Source organism: Pseudorca crassidens, chromosome 1 (assembly GCF_039906515.1).
Source record: "Pseudorca crassidens isolate mPseCra1 chromosome 1, mPseCra1.hap1, whole genome shotgun sequence".
Taxonomy (NCBI): domain Eukaryota; kingdom Metazoa; phylum Chordata; class Mammalia; order Artiodactyla; family Delphinidae; genus Pseudorca; species Pseudorca crassidens.
This window is the reverse complement of record NC_090296.1, coordinates 183,222,611-183,244,409: the sequence shown is the minus strand read 5'-3', so window position 1 is coordinate 183,244,409 and position 21,799 is coordinate 183,222,611. Positions and strand designations below refer to the sequence as shown.

The following is a 21,799-nucleotide window of genomic DNA, read 5'->3' as shown; positions in this document are numbered from 1 at the left end:
TTACTGAATTAATACATTTTTAGAAAATATCAGAGCCAAACTACTTTTACAAGATGATATTAAAGGTTACCAAAAGTTATAATAAAGTCAGAAAAATATGTTATGCTATTTATTATTACTCATTTTATCCTAATATCCTATGTCTCCTTTTACCTAATGCTTATATGTTTTGGGGGCAACACAGGAGAAAAGTAAAGGGGAAAGGAAAAGGAGGTACAAATAGCAGGAAATGAGAAAAAAATACTAATATTCATAATTTACATACATTCTATAATGCATAACTTGAGCATAAAGAAAAAATATTGACAATGAAAGAAAGTTAGAATAACTACATATTTTGTAGTTATGCTAAACATAAAGGGACCTGTCTAGGCCAAGTCAAAGAAACAGCTCTAAAATTAAGTAGAACAGAGAAAGCTTTCAAAAGAATCTGAGATAAATTCAGAGATCCCACATGATACCAGATCCAATTATGGCGATAATGCTGTCTAATTCATTGTTAAAACAGAGCATCCAAAGGAAATCAATTTATATGACCAGTAAAGGCCCAGGTGGCCGTGCTGGCCATGCTGATGATCATAGTTGTGGTGATGGCTGTAGTGGTGGTGGTGTTTGAGATTCATGATGCAGTGATTGCCACTATTTTCAACTCAATTCTGTAGTAAGACAAAGTTCTTCCTATTCAAGAAGCTTCAGAATATGGCTGTCTAGTTGTGAAACAACTAAATATCGTAAGGAAAGCATCATTCTACCAACAAAAATTACTGCATTATATAGTACTTAAGAAAAAAATTTAAGGGCTTCCCTGGTGGCGCAGTGGTTGAGAGTCCGCCTGCCGATGCAGGGGACATGGGTTCGTGCCCCGGGCCGGGAGGATCCCACATGCCGCGGAGCGGCTGGGCCCGTGAGCCATGGCTGCTGAGCCTGCGCGTCCGGAGCCTGTGCTCTGCAATGGGAGAGGCCACAACAGTGAGAGGCCCGCATACCGCAAAAAAACAAAAACAAAACCAAAAAAATTTAAGGTGATTACTTGAAAATTTAGGTCCTGTAAGAATTAATACACAACGTATACATACAGATCTGGGATCGTTTTGTATAGTGAGTTATGTAGACAAGACCTGTCATCATAGGGATGTTATCACACAGTCATAACTCTTGTCTAACTGGTATTTCCCAACTCTGTAATTTCATAAAAACAATAGACTATCGACTTTGAACCTTAACTACATATTAGGAAAAAAAACATATAGAAGACAAATGAAAGAAAATATGGAAATAAAGAAAGACATTGTTTTTTCTCTTTGAAAGTTATGGAACAAAAACCACCATATTTGGGCAATAATACAGAAAACCACTTTCTCTTTGAAAGTTATGGAACAAAAACCACCATATTTGGGCAATAATACAGAAATACAGAAAGCAGTATTTTTTAACATAGAGACGACTGATACCACAAGAAAAACTGCATGATAAGGTTTAATTATTAGGATGTAATATACACAATATAATATTATGAAGATAATCACCCCACTTTACTTTTTATATGTTCTTTTTTTTTCAAAGTACCTTTTGCTTAAAGTAGACTTGAAGTTAAATATAGATAATTTTTGCAGTTTCTAGTGGCAAGTGTGTGAATTCATAAGCAAGAGATTGCCCATCTTCGAAGACATCCAGATAGGGATACTTTTCAGTATCTCTTTAGTCAATTCAAGTGTTTTTTTTTCACTTGAGAGACAAGAAAGCCTTCTCTATGTACGCAATGTAATACAGAACAGAACTGTCCAACAGAAACAGTGAGTCACATGTGGTTTTAGAATTTTTAGCAACACATTTAAAAAAGTAAAAGGAAATAGGTTAATCCTTAGTAATACATTTTATTTAACCCCATGTTCCCCAAATGCTATCATTTCAACATATAATCAATGCACCAATTATTAATGAGATATTTTTAAAATCCTATTTTCTTTTGTACTCCATCTTCGAAATGCAGTATGTATTTTACACTTAAAGCACATCTCAATTTGAACCAGCCATATTTCAAGGATTCAACAGTTCCGTGTCACTGGTGGCTATCATATCAGACAGTGTAGGCTATAAAAGAAAGCCTTTTAGTCAGAGAGTTCAATATTCCAATCCCCCTGCCCACTTACCCTTGTGGCTTGGTCAAGTTTTTTAACCTTTCTAAGAATTTAGTATCCTCTACATCACAATGTATTAAAAGGATTAAATAAGATAACAGATGCAAATCTTTTACTGTTTCTGACTCTTGGGAAACATTTAACATATGTTAGTTCTCTTTTTCTAAATCCCTCTGAATTTTCTCCTTATATGTTTTGAAAAAAAAAATCCTTTTGTCTGGATTTTCGTGAAGATAAGAACAACAACTATTCAACAGCCATCCACAGCCCTTTAGAAAACAGCAATGCAGGTACCCTCATTCTAGTGGCTACACAGAAAAATGTCCCTAACTGACAGCACCTTCCCACCCTTGTAGCTCCTAGGCTACTCTCCACTGGTTCCTGGTTCCTGGTTGATCCTTCTTTGAAGGTTCCACTTTCCCTTATTTTCCTCCTAGTAATTAACTTCCCAGAAACTATACAAGCTTTTTATTTATAATGCTTGATATTGATTTTCTATTCCCCTCTGCTACAGTGTCAGCCACATGACAGCAGAGATCCTTTCTTGATTTATTCAATATATATTCCAAATAACTAGAACAGCAGCTAGCAAAAAATGGGCTCAACGACTATTTGTTGAATGAATGAATGACTGAAAAAACATTTTTTCACCATGCCAACGTAATTCATTTTATTTGCGCATCACGCACCTGTAGAAACGCTTCCATTTAGTCACATGCGTTTTTAAAGGGGTGGCTGAAGCACCACACAAATCCGAGCTGTTTTCCTTTAACCCTCTTCTCAGACTTTAATGTGATGATGATGATGCTGATGACGACGAAGAGTAGTAGTATGCAGAGTAGTAGTATGTTAGTAATTAACTTCCCTTGAAGTATCCAAAAAATTTCCATTTTAAGCAGAAATTTGCTGTGAACCAGTATCATAATAAATTCCAGTGTATTGTATAAGGATCAGATAAAATAAAAGAAGTAGATATTTACCAATCATATACTTTGATTCTCTGAGTATCATCTGAAAATCTAGTGAAGAGCTTATTTTTATTATTGTTTTCATGTCTTCATTTCTACCTTGTGTACAAATCCCTTAGTGTTTTCTGAATATCCAGTTCTTATTTCATGCTAGATGTCATATTGCCAAGGCTTTTTCACTTAAGTTGCATTCATATTTTTGGGGAACTATTTTTTAAAACATCTTTATTTTGGGAAATTGCAAATTTATACTGAAGTATAAAAAACAGTATAATGAAATCCCATCTACCCAAAACCCAGCTTCAACAATTTCAACCCATGATCAGTCTTGTTTCCTCTATATTACCACCCACATCCTCAATACCACTAGATTACTTGAAAGTAACCCTAAATATCAAATTACATCATCTTTATATACTTCAGTATATATTTCTATAAGATTAGAACTCTTTTTTCATAACTATTATATCACATTTAAAGATGAACTATACTTCCTTACTATAATTAAATATTTAGTCAGTAGGAAGCATATTTTATATGTTAATACAGATATAAGTATATTTATTGGAACATATATGTATACATGGGAATATATATATATTCCCAACTTTTCATATAATGTCACCCATAGAAATGATTATACTCCTATAGCATGCTGCAATAAATGGAAGAGGGTAATTGCTGTTTGTTTCCAAAGCAAAGCCTTCCACATGGGCATCTGATTGGCAGTTTTCATCCTAAGCACATGACAAGTTGGGTGATACAGGACTCTAGAGGCTCAACAGTAAACAAACAGAGCAGTAGCTTTCTAAAGAGTGATGAGAACATATGACAAACGTCTACTACACCGAGTTATCTATTTCCTCCAGAGATAACTGTTCTCTTTTCACGTCCTTATCTTTCTCTTTCATGACATTGGTTTTCTTTAAATGCCTGGTAATTTTCTTTAGATGACAGTAGTCTGATTTTATCCTGGGAGAAAAAGCTACTTCTGTGAGCAGTTGTGTTTGAAACCCTGGTCCTGGCAGGGAAACATGAAGGGTGGGGCCAGGTTCCCAGCTCAGCCAGGTGTTCTGAGCGCTGTTCCTCAGTCAGTTACCCTCAATAATTCTTCATAACATTTCTCGGTATTTGTATTAGCTCGGGCTGACATAACAAAATACCACAGACTGGGAGCTTAAACAATAGAAAGTTATTTTCTCACTGTTCTAGAGGCTCAAAGTCCAAAATCAAGGTGCTGGCAGGGTTGGTTTCTCCTGAGGCCTCTCTCCTTGCTTGCAAACGGCCACCTTCACTGTGGGTTCTCACAGGGGCTTTACGCTGTGTAGGTGCCTCCTGGGGTCTCTTCCTCTTTTTATAAGGGCACAAGTTCTACTGGATGAAGGCCCCAAATTTATGACCTCACTTGACCTTAAAACCTCTTTAAAGGCCCTTTCTCCAAATGCAGTCACATTGGGGGTTAGGGCCTCAACATCTGAATTTGGGGGGGGACACAATTCCGTCCAGGACAGTGCTTTTGATTTTAATCTTAGAATATTTGTGTAGCTTCCTTGGGAAGATCTACAGTGAACCATGTTTCCCTAGGATGGGATTTCTGCTGTCTTTACTCCATTCATTCTGATCCTATCAGCTTTCTTTTATTCCCTTCTGGAATACCTCAAACATTTCTGGTCCAAGGATTGGAATTTTTAAAAATGTGTTACAGTACAGTTATTATCTCCTTCTGTATGTGTATGTATGTGTGCATGAGTGTGTGTGGACATGATCAAAGTGAGTGGTCTGATAAACATGTGATCGAGGGCTGGCTTTTGTGTATAACACACCATATCCCTGACCAAGCCTCCACCCTCCCTACTCTATCAGAGACCAGGGTGAGATGCTGATATAAACCTAGAAGGAATAGAGGTTAAGTGGTCCCAAATATGGATGTTAAGGAGATTCAGGCAGAGCTGTATAAGGATGAAGGAAGATAGTGATGTTCTGGGAACGGGCTTGGATGAGGCTTCAAACACCAGGGGTTCATTTCTGGCTTGGTCACTCAGTATACAGGCTCAGAGAAGACCTTTAACTTCTCTGGTTCCTCATCTCTAATGTAGGAATAATAACATCTGTCCTGTCTGCCCAATAGGAAGTACAGTTATCACCCGTTAGCCTGCAGGGCTCTGTCAACCAAGTACCAAGTAAGTTCTGTCTGTTGAACACTTAATACTTTAAACTGCTGTCATACACATTAGAGCATTAGTGTCACTAAGATTGTTTGCGGGTACTTTTTGACCTTGGGCTGTGAACACAGAATTGCACAACACTAAGCATGTGGGTTATATCAGGCAGCATATTCCATTCCAGTTACCTTCCAAACATTTACTTAATTCAGTTCCCAACACATTGTGTGTGGTGTTTAGTAGGCACTCAGGAAATATACGTTGCCTTAATTAATCCAAAATATTTGCAATAAATACAGAAGCAGATAGATCCAGGTCCCGTGAGGCCTACACAAGTATTCATCAAGTGCTACTCAAGTTTAAATGCTGGAGAGAATATAAGCATAGCAAAAGATGTGACTTCTGCCCTACCGGAGTTTACAATCTAATTCTAGAGATGGTTAACTTATTATAACATTAAAAAGAAAATAAAGTTACGAGGGAAGGGAATAAAAAAGAGACAGCAGCCTTTTGAATTTTACCTCTGTTAATTCATGTCACGCAAATGTCATTCTTGCCATTAAATCCCGTATATACTAAGCCCAAACACTATTTATTCACGTGCAGACTGGAGAGTAGATTAATGCTTGAAGTTTCTCTCTACAGCTTTGGCAATGGCTCCAAAAAGACTCATAAACAGGCCTGCGATGGGCATTGAAAATGCCCTCCTTATGTATCTAATGCTTCATCTTGGTAACAATAAGTGAAAAGATACATAAATGCAGCTTTAATTAACAACGATGTTGTGATGCTTAGAAACAGACTGTAGGCTCTTTGAATCTGCTGGCCTTCTCATAAAGAATTTTGTTTTTCCCAGAAGGTCAACATTAATTAATGTCCTTATAATCTATTTAGCAGCCCATTGTCTCAGTGATGTCTAAACAAGTTTAGTGAGCCGTAGTGGTGTAGCCAGGATGATATAATCAGAGTGCTTTGAAAAGAGCACTCTGCAAAAATATACTGTCTTGTGTAGTGATTAGCAGGGAGGATAATAAAGGATTCTGTCAGAATGATTAGTTTTCCTTATCTGTGGATGACATTACTTGTATACCATATTGCATAAATAACCAGATGGAAAACTTTTCATGTGGTCTTTAATGAACTCACACAAGCTATAAAAGTTCAAAAAAAGAAAATAAACACAACTATTAATAGTCCTTAATTGTTGCATTAAAAGGTATCCATAGATTACTTATGCTTGTCTTTTGGGACAATGTGTGGAAACTTTCTCATGTCCATCGATTATACTTCTACTTTTTCTTAAACTGAGCCTACAATACTTTTTGTCCCATTAGTAGTATTATACAAGCAGACATGCTCGGTAATTTTCAAATATTGTCTTAGGAGAAGGAAAGATTGCAAAGATTGCTGCAGATGTTATCAAAAGAACCCGCCAGCATTTGTTATCTAGATGTTACTGTCTGGATCTTAGTAGGAAATAAATATTGGTTTATTTCTTACAGTTTCTCAAGGAACAGAAACTGATATTTATCCTCAGGAACTATCGGAAAAGTAAAAAAAGTTCCATTTAAATGTATATTGATTACTGTGATGTTTAATATTAGGAAATAATTTAAGAATTTACCATTAGATAATTTTATAAATTATGGTATATCCAACAAGTAGAATACTATGATATAATAAAAACTATGTTGCTAAACATATTTCATAACATAAACTTGTTCGCACTATGTTTTTTAAATTACTAAATCAAGTAGAAACTTTCTTTTTATCGGCCAATATGTTCATTAAGGAAGAATGACAGGATACACAAATACGAAGCTTAAAGGTGGTTATATTACTCTACTGGAACAACTGGGGTTTTCTTTTTTCTGGTTATTTATATTTTTAAAATTTTAGAAAAAGATGTATTACTCAGTAATGTAAAATTGATGAAAAGAAATACTGAAGAAAAAATAAATATTAAAAGAGTGAAATACAATAGTTCAGGCTTTTTAAGGAGTAAAACTTGAAACTATCCACCACATTTTCCACACACATAAATGTGCTACCATCATGTACGTTAGAGTTTCTTTTGAGGTGTGATTCCTGGTTTCAATTATTTTCTTTTTCTTTTTGCATTTATTCCTCCTCTCCTCTACTCCAACCTTATCACCCATCCAAGTGATTCATGTTAATAAACGAGTATGTATCCTTTTTCATCCTCTTTTCCACGTTCACGTAGTTATTCTGGAAATATCTAGGTATGGAGTTATACATATGCACAGATGGGGGGGCAGTCATTGTTTGTTTTAGACATATTAGATCACACCGTATAATCATTTTGCACGTTGCTTTACTCCTTTTAGAATATCTTTTGGAAATCCCTGCAAATCAGCTGTATGGCACTAAACTCTCTTTTTAGTGGCTGCGTGATATTGTGTGTTGTGGATGTAACCAGTTATGTTGGCTGTTCCTCTAGGTTCTTAATTTTGGCCCCTTGGGGATAGTTGTCAATTTCTGAAGACATTTTTGAGTTGTCAGCACCCGGGAGAGGAGTGATGCTGGTATCAAGTGGGTAGAGGCCACGGATACTGCCAAGCATCATGCAGTGCACAGGGCAGCCGCACAACAATGAATTAGATTACCCAGAGCATCACTAGTGTCCAGGCTGAGTCACCCACCAGGCACACTCTGATCTCAGGGTGTTTGGCACTGGCGGTCCCTGGGGCTGGAACACTCTTTCCTTAGGTACCTACCTGTATCACTCTCTCACTTCCGTCAAGTCATTTTTCGAATGGCATTTTCTCAGTGCAGCCTATTCTGACCAGCTTATTTAAATTGCCATCCTCCCCCAACCCATCCCCTGGCCTTCCCGATCCTACTTCCTCTATTCTTTCTTTCCTCTACTTCTAACAGGCCATATAACTTATTTACTTATTATGTTTATTTATTATTGTTTCCCTCCGTCTAGAACGTGAACTCCACTGTGGCAGTGAATTTTGTCTGTTTTATTCACTAATGTATCCCCAGGACCTAGAACAGTGCCTGACACTTAATAAATGAATCAATAAAAGAAGAAAGGAATGAATGATTGTATGAATGATGCATGTTCATTTTATTTCTCATTTCTTTCAACTGCAAACAATGCTGACGTAAATATCCTTACACACATGTACTTATGTCTTGGTCCTTGTATTTCTATGTGGCCAGAATGCTTTCCAAAACAGAAAATTTCCCATAACCATTAATGAGTATCCTTCTGCTCCCCCCACTCCATCTCTCAATCATCTGTAAGTGGCTTTTGAAAATCTCTTCCCATCTGATTATTTTAATTTGCATTTTTCTGATGAGTTGTGAATTTGAGCATCATTTAATATATTTGTTGATTATTTGAATTTGATCATCTGTGAACTGGCTAAGCAAATCTTTCCTGGTTGTTAAAATTGCCATTTCTAATAAGTTTGTGAGAGTCATCTGTATATACAGTCTACCTGTAATACGTGAAGAAAAAAACTTCAAATCTATTATATGCCTGTTGATTTTGTTTATGAAATATTTAGATCATAGCTATAATTTTATATCTGGGCTTTTGGAAGTTTGATACTGCCTTTAAATTATACATAGTGTGCCCTATGTTTTCTTGGTAAGAGTTTTATTATTTTAATTTGTTAGATCTACATCTTTAATCCATCTGGAATAGATGTTGTATATGAAATATATAGAAGAAAAACTGGAATTTAATTTCATTTCCTTCCAGGTGGACAACCAGCTATGCCAGCATCATATTAAGTAATACAACTTCTTCCCACTGAATTGGCCTTTGTTATATACTAAATCCTCCTAATTACTTACCTAAGTGTCTTGATTCTCTGTCCTGTTCCATTAACCTATAACATGGTGTATACTAATCTCATTTTTTTTTTTTTAAGGAAAAAACACTTGATGAAAGGCAGAAAAAATACAACTTGACAGGTCGAAAGGAATAGAAATATTCAATCTGAAGCTGAATTAGGAAACAGCTTTAAAATAAGAATGAACATCTATGCTGTAATTGAACATCATGATATTTTATCCCTAAGAAAAGTTTTGTCCCTAAGAAAAGTTATCACTGAAAAAAGTTATTTTTAATTCCTAAGAAAGTTAGATTCCTAAGAAAAGTGTTGAGTATCAGGCAAGATTTCAGGGTAAAAGCAAACAAGAATACAAGCTTCCTTCTACTCTGACTCTATTAATTGGAAAACCATTTAAGATTACATTGATCTCATGTCACAGGCAGGAAGCAAAACTTGTTCAGAGTTTGCTGATGCTCATTCTTTTTATCACCACTTACCTTTTAAATCTCTGCCCCTGTACTTCAGAGGGTCTGGAATGAAATTGGTGGCAGGCTAGCGATCATCGTGGCAGCATGCCAACTATATACCTTTGTCTACTGCATGCATTAATCTGAATGTTCCCTACTTGTCCCTGCCCCAATTGGGGACTTTAAGGCCACCTTTAGGGTAGGGTAAATAAAATCTGTGAGTCTCTTAAATAGAGTCATTGATTTCCTTGTTGTGGCAATATCAGTTCTAGGTCTATTAAATAATTCAGGGGTTAAACGGAAGGAACTAACTTTCTTTTCATAAAGGCTATTGAGCTCTACCCCCACAAAGACATAAGGAAGGTGCTCTGACATTCACTCAAATAGTTAAAGCAAATTTCCAGCCCAGTGAACTACATGGCCTGACTATCTCTACTGCATTTACCTGGTGTGTGATCGAGGTCTGGACTCAGTGCTTCAGTAGGAATTCTGCTGCCAATGGCCCAATCCAAGTCATCTTGAGAGTCTTGAGTAAGACTGCAAGCTGTGGTCCAGCTTCCTGAAGTTATTTCAAAATTGCAGCTTCCCGTCGTGCTTGTATACTGGCCTAAGGAAACAAAAATATTAATGGAATGCTGTAGAAATGTATGTCACACTTGATACTATACTACATTTGCGATGATTTAAAATTAGTATTTGCATACTCTGTTTATTTAAAAATTTAAAGAACCAGGGTATTTGCACTCATTGGAAATATCAGTTGTACACCGAAACTTTTTTTATCACAGGGTCTAGAAGCAGTACATGAATACTGTCATTTAGCCATTAAGGATTTACATGGATTGACTAATAACATTTTAGATGATAGATAAAACTGTATCTACACATGAACAATGTACAAAACATTATGATAATTTGGATTATTCAGGTCAAATAAATCAGTATCTCCAGTTGTCTGGATGTTTAACTCCTTCCCTCTGTCCACTCTGGTGTTTGAACAGCATAGACCATTACAGAGGAAAAGTCATTTAACTAGAGAAGAGGTGCCTTTGGTAGAAGTAGTAAACCATATAGGATGCAAACCCTCTCAGCATTCCATACCCATCACCTACGTACAGCATTTCAGAGCCAGTCACTAAATTATTTCTCACTAAATAATGAAAGAAGTTCTCTTCTAAAAGTATTGATTCATAACTCATCAAAAAACTAAGTTGTTCACAATGAGAAAAATTACTAGATAACTGATTGTCTACTGCCTAGTCATCTGTGAAAAGTGCCTTCATAATACCCTGATACTGCTTTCATTTTTCTTTAATTTTCTTTTTGCATAGCAGTTATTATTTTTGAGCATTCACTGTAAAAACTGTGTTATAGAGACAGAATGAATTATTGGATGGTTTAATCAGTATGAATCAACTGAGATTGTCATTGACTTTTTTTTTTTAGAAAGATGAAGTTTGTATTATTTTTAACGTTTCTTCTCCAGATGGTTTCTTGTTCATAACTTTTTCTTAACATAAAACTATTATTAGCATATATAGAAACTTTGTCAGCAAGGAAAAACTTGCTGTTAAAATGGATGCCAAACATTTGGCAAAACAAAGCTTTAATATTTTTATAGAAAATTTTCTGGATCTCTAAGAGTATTTTCATAAAATCTCAGCATTTTACTTCTCTGGCATGATTGCACCTTATCCCTAAAAACTAGAATCGTTTTTAATTATATACATTTCTTTCATTCATTCTACATGACTTATGCTCCATTGGTTTTTATATACTTATTTATGGGCTCTGTATATCCTTTTTATGCCATGCTTATACATAAGTTTATACCATGCTTATATAATATGGATAAAAGTGAGGAATGTGGTTCTCCAGGTGTTTAGTTAACACAACCGCAAACATGTGGAATCTTCCAATGTTACAAACAAGACAGCCATTGTGTGTTTGTTAGAATAATGTCACACACAGGTTCTATAGTATTTCTGTGTAACTGACTCCCAGGCACATAGCCCCTACAATAATTATTCTTTTTCTATTCTCTGTGACCACTCTTGTCCTTCCTCTTCCACCGTATTTAATATATGACTTTACCATTGACTCTAAAGATATCTACACAATCAGGATTCATTCTCTTACATTTCAGCCTCCTTAACTCAAATTATATCACTTTTACTTTTCCCTTTTCTAGGGTTAACCTTGGTTTATGATCTCAACTGCTTACCAAACACTGTTATTAGCATTCCACAGCTGCATTTATTTCAAAGTTATACAACTTTTCCACATCTTTCAATCACACATTCTCTATTAATTCCTTTCTTATATTGCAGAGTTAGCTGGGGTGCCCCACTTGTTAAAAAATTACATAATTGAAAAAAAGTCTCACTCTATGTATCTTCACTCATTCTTTCCCATAGCCTTTCATACTTTTGTGCAGATGACCTACAAATCTATAGCTACAATGAAATGCAGGTGTTTATCTACAAATGTTTGTTAAACATTCCACTTGGAATATGCAATTATCATCTCAAAACCAACAAGCCTAAAATGAACTCATCATTTACCCCTCCAAATGGGTTCTTCTCTCTGAGATTATTGATTAATTTCATAGCATGAATCTTCTCTCTCTTTCTAAAGATTCAAACTATGAAGTTATCTTTGATTCTGCATTCTTTATTTCCATATCTAATCTATCACCAACAGCTATAGATTCTCCCTTCGAGAACTTGTTTGGTTCATTCCTTTCTTTGCAGCTCTATAGTTCCTGTTCCAGCTCCATTGGTTCAAGCCCCTGGTTTATGTTAAGAGCCTCTTTCTTTAGTGTAGCCTTCATCCTATCAACCTTATACACCCAAACCACATTATTAATCTTCAAGACTGCTCTCATGTTATTTCCCTTGCTCGAAATATTCAGGTGTTCACATTATTTGAAAATGCCCTCAAAACCTCTAGCCTTGAATACAATAACCTTTCTGTTGATGCAATGCTTTTTCAGGCTGAAATCTGTCTTGTCTCCAAAACTGCCTCTACTTCAATGAAATCTTTCAGAAAAATTTCTTTTGAATAAAACTGACTTTTTTCAACTTTTATGTTGAAGTACTTCTCTCTCTCTCTCTCTTTTTTGGCACATGTTCTCTAGCAATTCGATGCTCATTTGTCAGTCCTTCCTTCCCTCTCTTGTTCAGGACAGAACTGCAGTTTTATCTAGGAATTCACCTTCTTTCACTCAGATATTTGTTGGAAGAGTGAAACGGCCCCCTGTAACACCAGAGGCGGCTCATGGTTTATCTAAGCAATCATGATGCGATGTTCAAACTTCCCTTGTCTTGAGTGGTTTAAGATAGTCTTGGGATGCTTTTCTAGACAATGAGACTTACTAGGGAAAAGACACCTAGGAAAAGGTTTCTTTATTCTTAAAAATAAATCAAAAGGAAGAAAACCTATTTGTCCTTTCTCAGGATATCATTGCAAAGATGCGATGCTTGGGACTAAAGAGATTCTATGGGGAGCTGACTTTATAAGAAAATCCATTATCTGAAGATGGCAGAACATAAAGAATGAAGGAGGGCATATAGTTCTATACGTTTGATGACAAAAGTTACTAAATTAACCAACTCTAGAGCGCCCTTGCTTTTGGACTTCTTGCTATTTGAGATAATACATTTTCCATACATTTCCATATCAGTTAGAGATGCATTTAGTTTCAAGTAACTGAAAACCCAAATAATAGTAGCTTAAACAGCTACTATTCATTCATCTCAATTAACAATACGTCAGGAAGGTGTCAGTTTAAGGTTGGCACTGTGACTGTGGTTCAAATGTGTAGTTGTGAAGCACACATTTTCCATCTTTCCTTTCTGTCATCTTGCCATCCTCATGCTCATTCATGGTTGCAAGATGATGCTGCACCTTCCAGCGTTGAAAAATCCAAATATTCAAGGCATTGAAAGGAGTGGGAAGAGGAAAGAAGAAAAAAGCGTTTTCCTATTCTGGTGCTTTTTCTTTTTGAAAGGGATACCTTCCCCAAATTCCCACATGTATCTCACTGGCGGGCGAGTGCTCACGGGCGGCTACAAAGAAGTTTGGAGGAGATGGTACCTGTGGCTGGTCATAATGTTGCCCTGGATAAAACTGCAGTTCTGTTTCTAAGGAACAAAAAGAAATGGATAGGCAACAAGCAGGGACTGCTATGAGGTCTACACCTGTCAAGGTTGGAATTTCTGTTACAAGTGTATTAATTAATGTATCTTCTCCATTCCATCTAGCAAATAATACTCTTTCTTGAATGTCCAACCTCTGTACTATCTTTCTCTTTCCAGATCATGTCAGTTCTCAGGGTCTGTGTGTGTGTTTTATAACAGTAATCATAGTTATGAATATTCGTTTGGCAACTTATGACCTTTTTATTTTGCACTGCCACCTTAATTGTTGTTTACTATTGAACTACTGTAAACATTTCCATGGGATCAGGTATTATTATTGAACTGCATTATATAAGCCATGATTCCATACTAATTACTGAATGATAGATGATATGAAGACTTTGTGATATTAATATTTCTTGAAGATTAATATGTATCAATATTTTCAAAATGGCTATTGCTTTAGAAAAAATATTTTCCAAATTGTGATCTTTATTATGATCCCTTGAATGGATTCAAAGTATTACTAACATTGTTTTAAACGACTGGCACTTTTCCACTGGTACAATATTCAGCCATATTGTTGTAGGTCAGTGTAAATATTAATCAATTCAGTTATATTAAAGAGATGGCCCCATAATGAATTATTTTTAATTCTCACATCCACATAGCAACCTTATTTTGCCATACCATGATATATAACATAGAACCATTGAACAGTTTCTCCTCATTGTGAAATGCCTTTTTGGAAAGCTGCACTGAGAAGGATTTTGGAGAATCTGGGTACAGTGGGGAAGAGTGACATGACTGACTAATGATGTTTATCACTGTAAGATGCAGGAGAGAAAGTACCCATCCCATTCTGCGCATCCCTAGCCTAGAATACAAGGCACGCTTACTACGTGTTTTAGGTAATAATTTCCTCCATGAAAAAAAGAGCATGTTTTCTAACTTAACTGTTTCTTTTAAAAAGAATTGATCTTATTTGTTACCAACCATGCATTTTTGCAACAAGGGGTAGCAATGCAAAAGAAGATTTTATCTTTGCTCACAACCTAAGGTAAGAATTCAGTCATGAGGAATAGCTGCATTTATTGACTGATAAGTATAAAGGACATGTAAATAAGGCATTCACAATGACGGACAAATTTCAAGAGAATATAAAAATAATGGCATGGAAGAAGCTAACATTAATCCTGAAAGACTGAACAAATATATTCTTTACATTATTTCATTTAATTCTCAAAGCACTCTGTATGTTATTATATGTACTATATAGATAAGGAAATTGAGCCTCTGAAAATTTAAATAATTGCCCAACAAATGATGGTCAAAGTCAAAATGAAGACTTCAGTTTAATAACCCAAAGGTCAATTGTTTCCTTATATTTCTCCAAAGGTGACTTTGAAAATGTTGTAATTTATTCCATTATCCACGATAGATTCTCTGCCTGCAGGAATCCAGCCCTGATGCCTCCAATATTTCCCAAAGACCATCATATAAAATATTGATGGAGTCAATTTGCAGCATCAATAAGTCACCTGTATATCTCTGTGTGCTGTGCAATGTTCCTTTTGGAGGTGAACAAAATCTATCAAGAAGTTTTAAGAAAAGTGACTATTTCATTTGTCAACATATTGCTTTTATTTTAATAAATTCAAATACTTCTTGCAGTTGTCCATCAGAGTCATGGGTAACACTAACAGACATGGATATGTAACTGACTTCAGTTTCTGATAATCAAAACTGCCTTTGTGTGTTTTATATCAATACCTCAAATAGCTGTGGGAAAAAAATAAGAATCATATAAGGTACTCTGAGAAGAAAAATGGGTGAAGCAAAAAGAACATGGGCAGCATTCACATTTGAAAAACCAAAACACCTGTAACTCTTTCTGATGTTTTTAGGTCTATTTTTATATTTCATATACAGATGTACATACACACACACATATTTTTCTTCATATGTACTCCCCACATAAGCTGTGATAACCTTATTCCTGATAGCACTTGTTACACTTAAAAAATAATCAGAAATCTTTTCATTTTCTAACTACCTTTTCAAAAGGCAAAGAACATTATATTTAATGCATTTTTCCCTCTAGGTTTTTTCTTCCCACAGTAGAAAGTGAATTTCTGAAGCCTAACACAATGTCTTGTTCATTTTTATATACCCAATGTTTAGAAAGTTGTTCCTAGCCCTACTAGGAATAGGAATAAACACAAGAGTATAATTTTTATATAAACTTTTCAATATATGTACATTTTTACATGAGAGGAAGGTATTTACTGTCTGTAATAAGTTTTCTATATGCATGTGATAGCTGTCCTTCTCACCCCACTGGATTATGTACGTCAATGCCATCATATTCAAATTATTTTTTCTTTAGAGCCTTCATAAATCTGGCCAAGTTTTTAATGTTTTGCTGGTGATTATTAAATGCTCTATTTGTTATGTCTTGTGGGGAAAATGGTGATTTCAAAATGCTTCAGAGCATTGTTTTAGAACTCCATTGAAATCAATTCCTAACAGTCAATATAAAAAAAATATATATTTTTGGTGCACTTAAAAGAAGCTAGAAATAACACTAGAAAGTATTATTTAATGTATTATAAATTTCATTTGAGAATATATATATTATAAAGGAAATATTTTGTGAAATCAAGATTACAATACTGTAGTATTCAAAATACAGTTTAAAAAAGTGCCAATCATTTTCACTTTCTTCTTTGCTTGACTTAAAATTAAAAGATGGGATGAATGTTGAGGATAATATGCTAAGTAAAATAAGCTAGTCACAAAAAGACAAACACTGTGATTCCACTTACATGAGGCACCTAGAGTTGTCAAATGCATAGAAACAGAAAGTAGAATGGTGGTTGTCAGGGGCTGGGGGTGGGGAGAATAGAGGGTTATTGTTTAATTGGTACAGAGTTTCAATTTTTCAAGATAAAAAAAGTTCTGGATATGGGTTCTGGACTCCCTCTAAGGGAAAAACCTTTCCGATGACACTTACGCAAGCTGGCATAAGTGTGAAGCTGTGGTGTTGGCTGCACAACGATGCCAATATACTTAATGCCACCGAGCTGTACAGTTAAAAAGGTTAGAATAGTAAATTTTATGTTATGTATATTTTATGTATACTTTACCACAATTAAAAAAAATAGCGAATGCAAGAAAGAGAAATGAACACTTCAGAAGTAAACATCCCGAGGAATAAAAATAACACTGAGCTAAAAATAAACATTTAAACGTGCCTTGTGTAGTAAGCCTTCCCTGTGCATGTGTGATATTTTCCCACTGAGAAATGGAGTCTATTCCCTTCCTCTATTTGAATCTAGGCTAGACTTTGTTATTTGAATAACCATTAGGAAGAGCCAGGAGGGACATTCTGGAACTTCTGAGGCTAAGTCATACAAACTCTTTGCTATTTTTCCTCAGGCTCTTGGAATGTTTGCCCTTGGAACATTCTGTGAATGAAGAATGTTGCATGCCACCTCAGTAAACAAAGGACATTGCAGCCATCAGCCACTGCCCGCCCCCCCCCCCCCAAAGGTGCACCCTGAGGGAATTTAGGATGGGAAAAACCAGGGTGCTGGCCCTAGATAGCTAAGGTGTGTAGCAAAGGAATGACTTCACTGAACACAGTCTCTTGCATCTTCCCAAAAACAGAAAAGCACTAAATTCCTTAACTTGAGCTATCTGGTTTTCTTTAATTAACAGTTATTTTTTGATGTTTGGGCTCCCAAAACTCCTGTATATCCTGTCTCCCCCTCTACCTCTAGGGAGCAGTCCCTCAGAGGGATCTGAGAGGCTGCCTCCTGGGCTGAAGTCCTCATATTTCTTAACTTTTAGGCTGCGCATTCTTTTACAGTCGACACATGGTAAAAGCCAATCCCAGGTAAGATGTCTGACTAACTCGTGATAGCCCAAGCCACAGGGATTGCCCTGGAGGTTGATTCCATGTTGATCCAGACAGAGAAACCAAAGAGTACACATGTGCCAAACATGTAGGGGATAAAGGCATCTTGGAAGTGATCCTCCACGTCCAGCGGTACCAGTCTGAGCCATGTGGATCAGAGACAAGCTGCCTAGCCCATTCCTTCCTTCCTGAATGATCCACAAAATTGCAAGCAAAATGAAACTTGTTTAGGCCACTAACTTTTAGGGTAGTTTGTTACGCTGCAAACATTAACGGCAACAGGCAGCCTGTATGGTATCAAGATTCCATATGAATGCTCACCAATAAGATATATGAAAAAAAATTCTTTGGATTTAAATATGTGTTCATATTTTAAAATTACACACTTGGCTTTATACATGAATTTAAAAATCATTTGAATTAAAGTTTGAATAAAAAAACCACAGTGGTTCTTGTATTCCTCTTTTTCCAGGGCAATGTAATTATTAAAATTAATCATTAAACTAGTATTTATTCACAGTGTTCTTTTTTCACCTCATCTATAAAATCAGTCATTTTTGGGGGAAAAAGGAATGGAATCAGTCATGAGAACTGATGAAGAAATGTAGGCTCTGCTAGTTCAGTTTCTGACAATTTTAACCCTGACTCTGCACACAGTTCTATATAATGACATGATGGGAAATTTTTGTGACATGATTTGCTGTAGATCTGTTGCAGTTCTTAGTCTGGGGGTAAAAAGGATGGAAGGGCTGCCATTTAAATATTTGCATAGAGAAGTCGGAAAGATGTTTTGTCTATTCTAAATCGACTCTGGTGCATGAGAAGATCATTTCTTCTCAGTCATCAATGCCAATAAGGTACTCTGCTAACAAAGTGAAAATCTGTGCTGAACTGGCAGCATCAGAACCGACAAACACACTTACCACAGTGAGCTTCATCAGACCGATCAGAGCAGTCTGGTTGATAGTCACAGACCAGGTGGGATGCAATACACTTCTTGTTGTGGCACAAGAAATCAGTGGCTTCTGGGCAAATCTCAGAAGTCTCTCCAACTGGGGGGAAAACAAAATAACAAACACAAACATCATTTGGTAATTCTTTCATCAAATTTGAATACTCCTTTTAGTTGCCACACTATTAGATAAGTTAAAGATTTTAATTGTTGTCCAAGGTAGACTTGTAGACAACTCCCCATCTCTCAGTCCCACCTGGAACTGAGCAAGTAACATAGATTGTACTTCCAAAATATCTTTTAACCAGTCAAGGGCTGACCATCGTCTATTACATAAACCCAAACTCCCAATCAAGGCATTAAAAATGTTTTGGTTTTTGGCTCCAGCTTAGTTTTCCAGGCTCATTTTCTGCAACTCTTCTCTTAAGCACCTGCAAGTAAATTATATCCTAGGACTGAGGGCTTCACAAATATGCCACTTGGTCTGTATTTTACCACATGTTCACAAATGCTGCTTCCTTTACCTGTACTGACCATTCATTCCCTCTTGTGGTCTTGGTGGTCTGTTCAACCTTAGGACTCAAGGAAACAACTTCTCTCTCTACCCTTGTCTTGCCTTTCTCTTTGCCATCCAAGCCTCTGGTCGGACACTCCCCATTTCATGCTGCCTAAGGATACTTTTATTCCTATATTACATGCTTACCACCTCGTATAAGAGCTGTTTACACTTCTGGCTGTCCTCCCAGACTCTAAGCTCCCTCGACACAGGAGTTTTTGCTGTGTTTTCTTGGGCCTAACACAGCACCTAATATACAATTTGTGCTTTATAAATGCTGGTTATAATAACTGAAGGCATAATGGTTTCATCTAAAGGGGGCTTAGAAAAGCAAACTGACGTAGAATTTTCGAAGCAATTCACATGTTGGCATATCATTTCAACTGATATGAAGTCTAATGATAATATTTTACAGCTTCAAAGTGATATACATTAAAGGTCTGAAACTATCTTTATCAAATTCAACAAATTAAATAAAGCTCAGCAATTCCTTTGTTACATCGATTAGTATGGGTTCAGGATAGGGTGTCTGCGGTGGGGGTAGGTTACTCAAGGTTAGGGAGTATTTTCATGAAGGAAAATAGTAAAACTCTACAGATTTCATAAAAGTGCATTTCCAGAGTCTTTCCGTAGTCATCCCCATAATACAATAGCTAAAACCTCAATAATTTCCAGAAATAATTTACCAGTAAAATGTAGTCCCAATACGAAGATTGAGAGGAGGCATCTAAAAGAACAGCCAATATTTATTAGCTCGTGGGTATCAGTAAGGTGAAGAATGAAAGGTCGTGTTCTTTGAGTGATTTAGAAACTTTGCCACATAATTTTAATTAACACTAGTGAGAATTGACAGTTAACCCAGAGAACTATGTGGACATTGTTTAGTATGCAAGTCTATGCATTGGAGATTATTTTTCTATGCCACAGGCTGTGGAGTCATAAAATTACTCCACAGAGGATATGGGTTTTGACTTATAATCTAAATAATTGATTCTTTAGTTTAAAAAAAAAAGACTGAAATAGACTCCATCTCTAAATGAGGCTTATTACCTTAACAACATAGAATAGAAAAAACATGAAGAGGAATCAAGTCAATGCTTTGAAATATAGTAAACTGAGCATAAACCAGAGTATCTATGGTATATGGGTTGCACGGATTAAAAATAAAAAGAGACTGCAATTCTAAGAAAAGTAGATCTTCTTTAAGACAAGAATATAGTCAGTCAGACTGCTGTTAGCCAAAACAGCATGGTAAATAGAAGAGGAACATTATTTTAGTGAGAATGTCTTGCATGTGTTTAGCCATTTTCAATTTCTTCATTTAGCCAAAATGATAAAGGCAGTACCTATTAACCTGGTCAACAAATATATGAAATGAAAGATAATCTCACATATACTATAGTTAATGATATGAGAGTGGAAAGAGCATTGGTGCTCATAAGAGCGAGTTGAAGATGACCTGCTGGCAGAATACAGCACACGAAACAGACTAAATATTTATTTTAGCTTAGAAAATAAAGGTTGACGGAGTCCAAAAGACCTAAAACTAAAACATGATAAATGGAAAAATCCTAGGAAGAAGAAAATGTCTGCAAAATAATGTAGCCATAAGAATCGAATACTTAATCCACTAAAAGCACGAGGAACATAATAGGACTAATCCACTGTGGATCTGAATACACTGTCCCCAAAGTTAAAGTGACGTCCATTGAAAACTCACATTATTCTCCTTTGAAACAGAATTTACAGTAAAGAAATCCTTGCCCGTATAAATTTGTATTTGGACTAAAACAGCTTTGTGCACAGGATTCATTACATAGAATTAGATATAATCATTCTACAGATCATGTTTGTGGATACACACTTGTTTTATCATCTCCTTCAAGTGATGATATTCAGTATGCTCTGGGATTTCAGACAGTAAATTTCACGTGGGCACACATTTTTGGCACCTTTATTTCTCATGCAGAATATTACCACATGAAGGACATAAAAGACGTGATGGCAATGGCCAGACTCCCCCTCACTGAAGACCATGTTATTCAGGCTCCTTAGGCTGAAGGAGACTGAATAACCACGACCATGTCATGTCTCCTTAGGCTTCTCTTCACTGTGACAGTTTCTCAGATTTTCCTTGTCTTTGATAACTTTTACACTTTGGACAGTACTGGTCAAGTATTTTGTAGGATTTCTATTAGAATTTGATTTTTCCCCCTTATAATTTAGGTAGGATTATGGGTGTAGGGGAGGAAGACTACAGAAGTAAAGTGTTATTTTCATCACGTCATGACCAGGGCATGTACTATGACACAACTTGTCACTGTTCATGTTGACCTTGTCTACCTGGCTGATGTAGTTCTTGTCATATTTCTCCACTTTAAAGTTACTTTCTTTTTTCTATCCCTGTAAATACAATATTTCTTTGGAAGGAAGTCACTGTGTGCAGACCACATAGTGGAGAGAAGATCTATGCTTCCCTCCTTGAGGGTAGAGAATCTACGTAGATTAGTGTTCTTACATATGGGAGATTGGTCTTTTCCCTCCCATTTATATATTTATTTAGTAATTTATATCAATATGGACTCAAGGATATTTATTTTACAATTTGAGTCATAATACAATGCTACTTTATTTTTTTATTGCTCAAATTGGCAAAGGGGAGCTCTTTCAGTTGGCT

General features: G+C 36.0%; 1 protein-coding gene across 1 annotated transcript in view; it reads right to left on the bottom strand.

Annotated features, from left to right (window-relative positions):
* The window catches only part of MALRD1 (MAM and LDL receptor class A domain containing 1), a 596,783-nt gene that overhangs the window by 162,534 nt on the left and 412,450 nt on the right, over window positions 1-21,799 (bottom strand). Inside the window, exons 31-32 of the mRNA XM_067730697.1 lie at window positions 18,538-18,666; window positions 9,996-10,157 (exon numbers count right to left, since the gene is read on the bottom strand). Of these exons, the coding sequence (XP_067586798.1) occupies window positions 9,996-10,157; window positions 18,538-18,666 (291 nt within the window). The remainder of the gene's footprint in view (window positions 1-9,995; window positions 10,158-18,537; window positions 18,667-21,799) is intronic.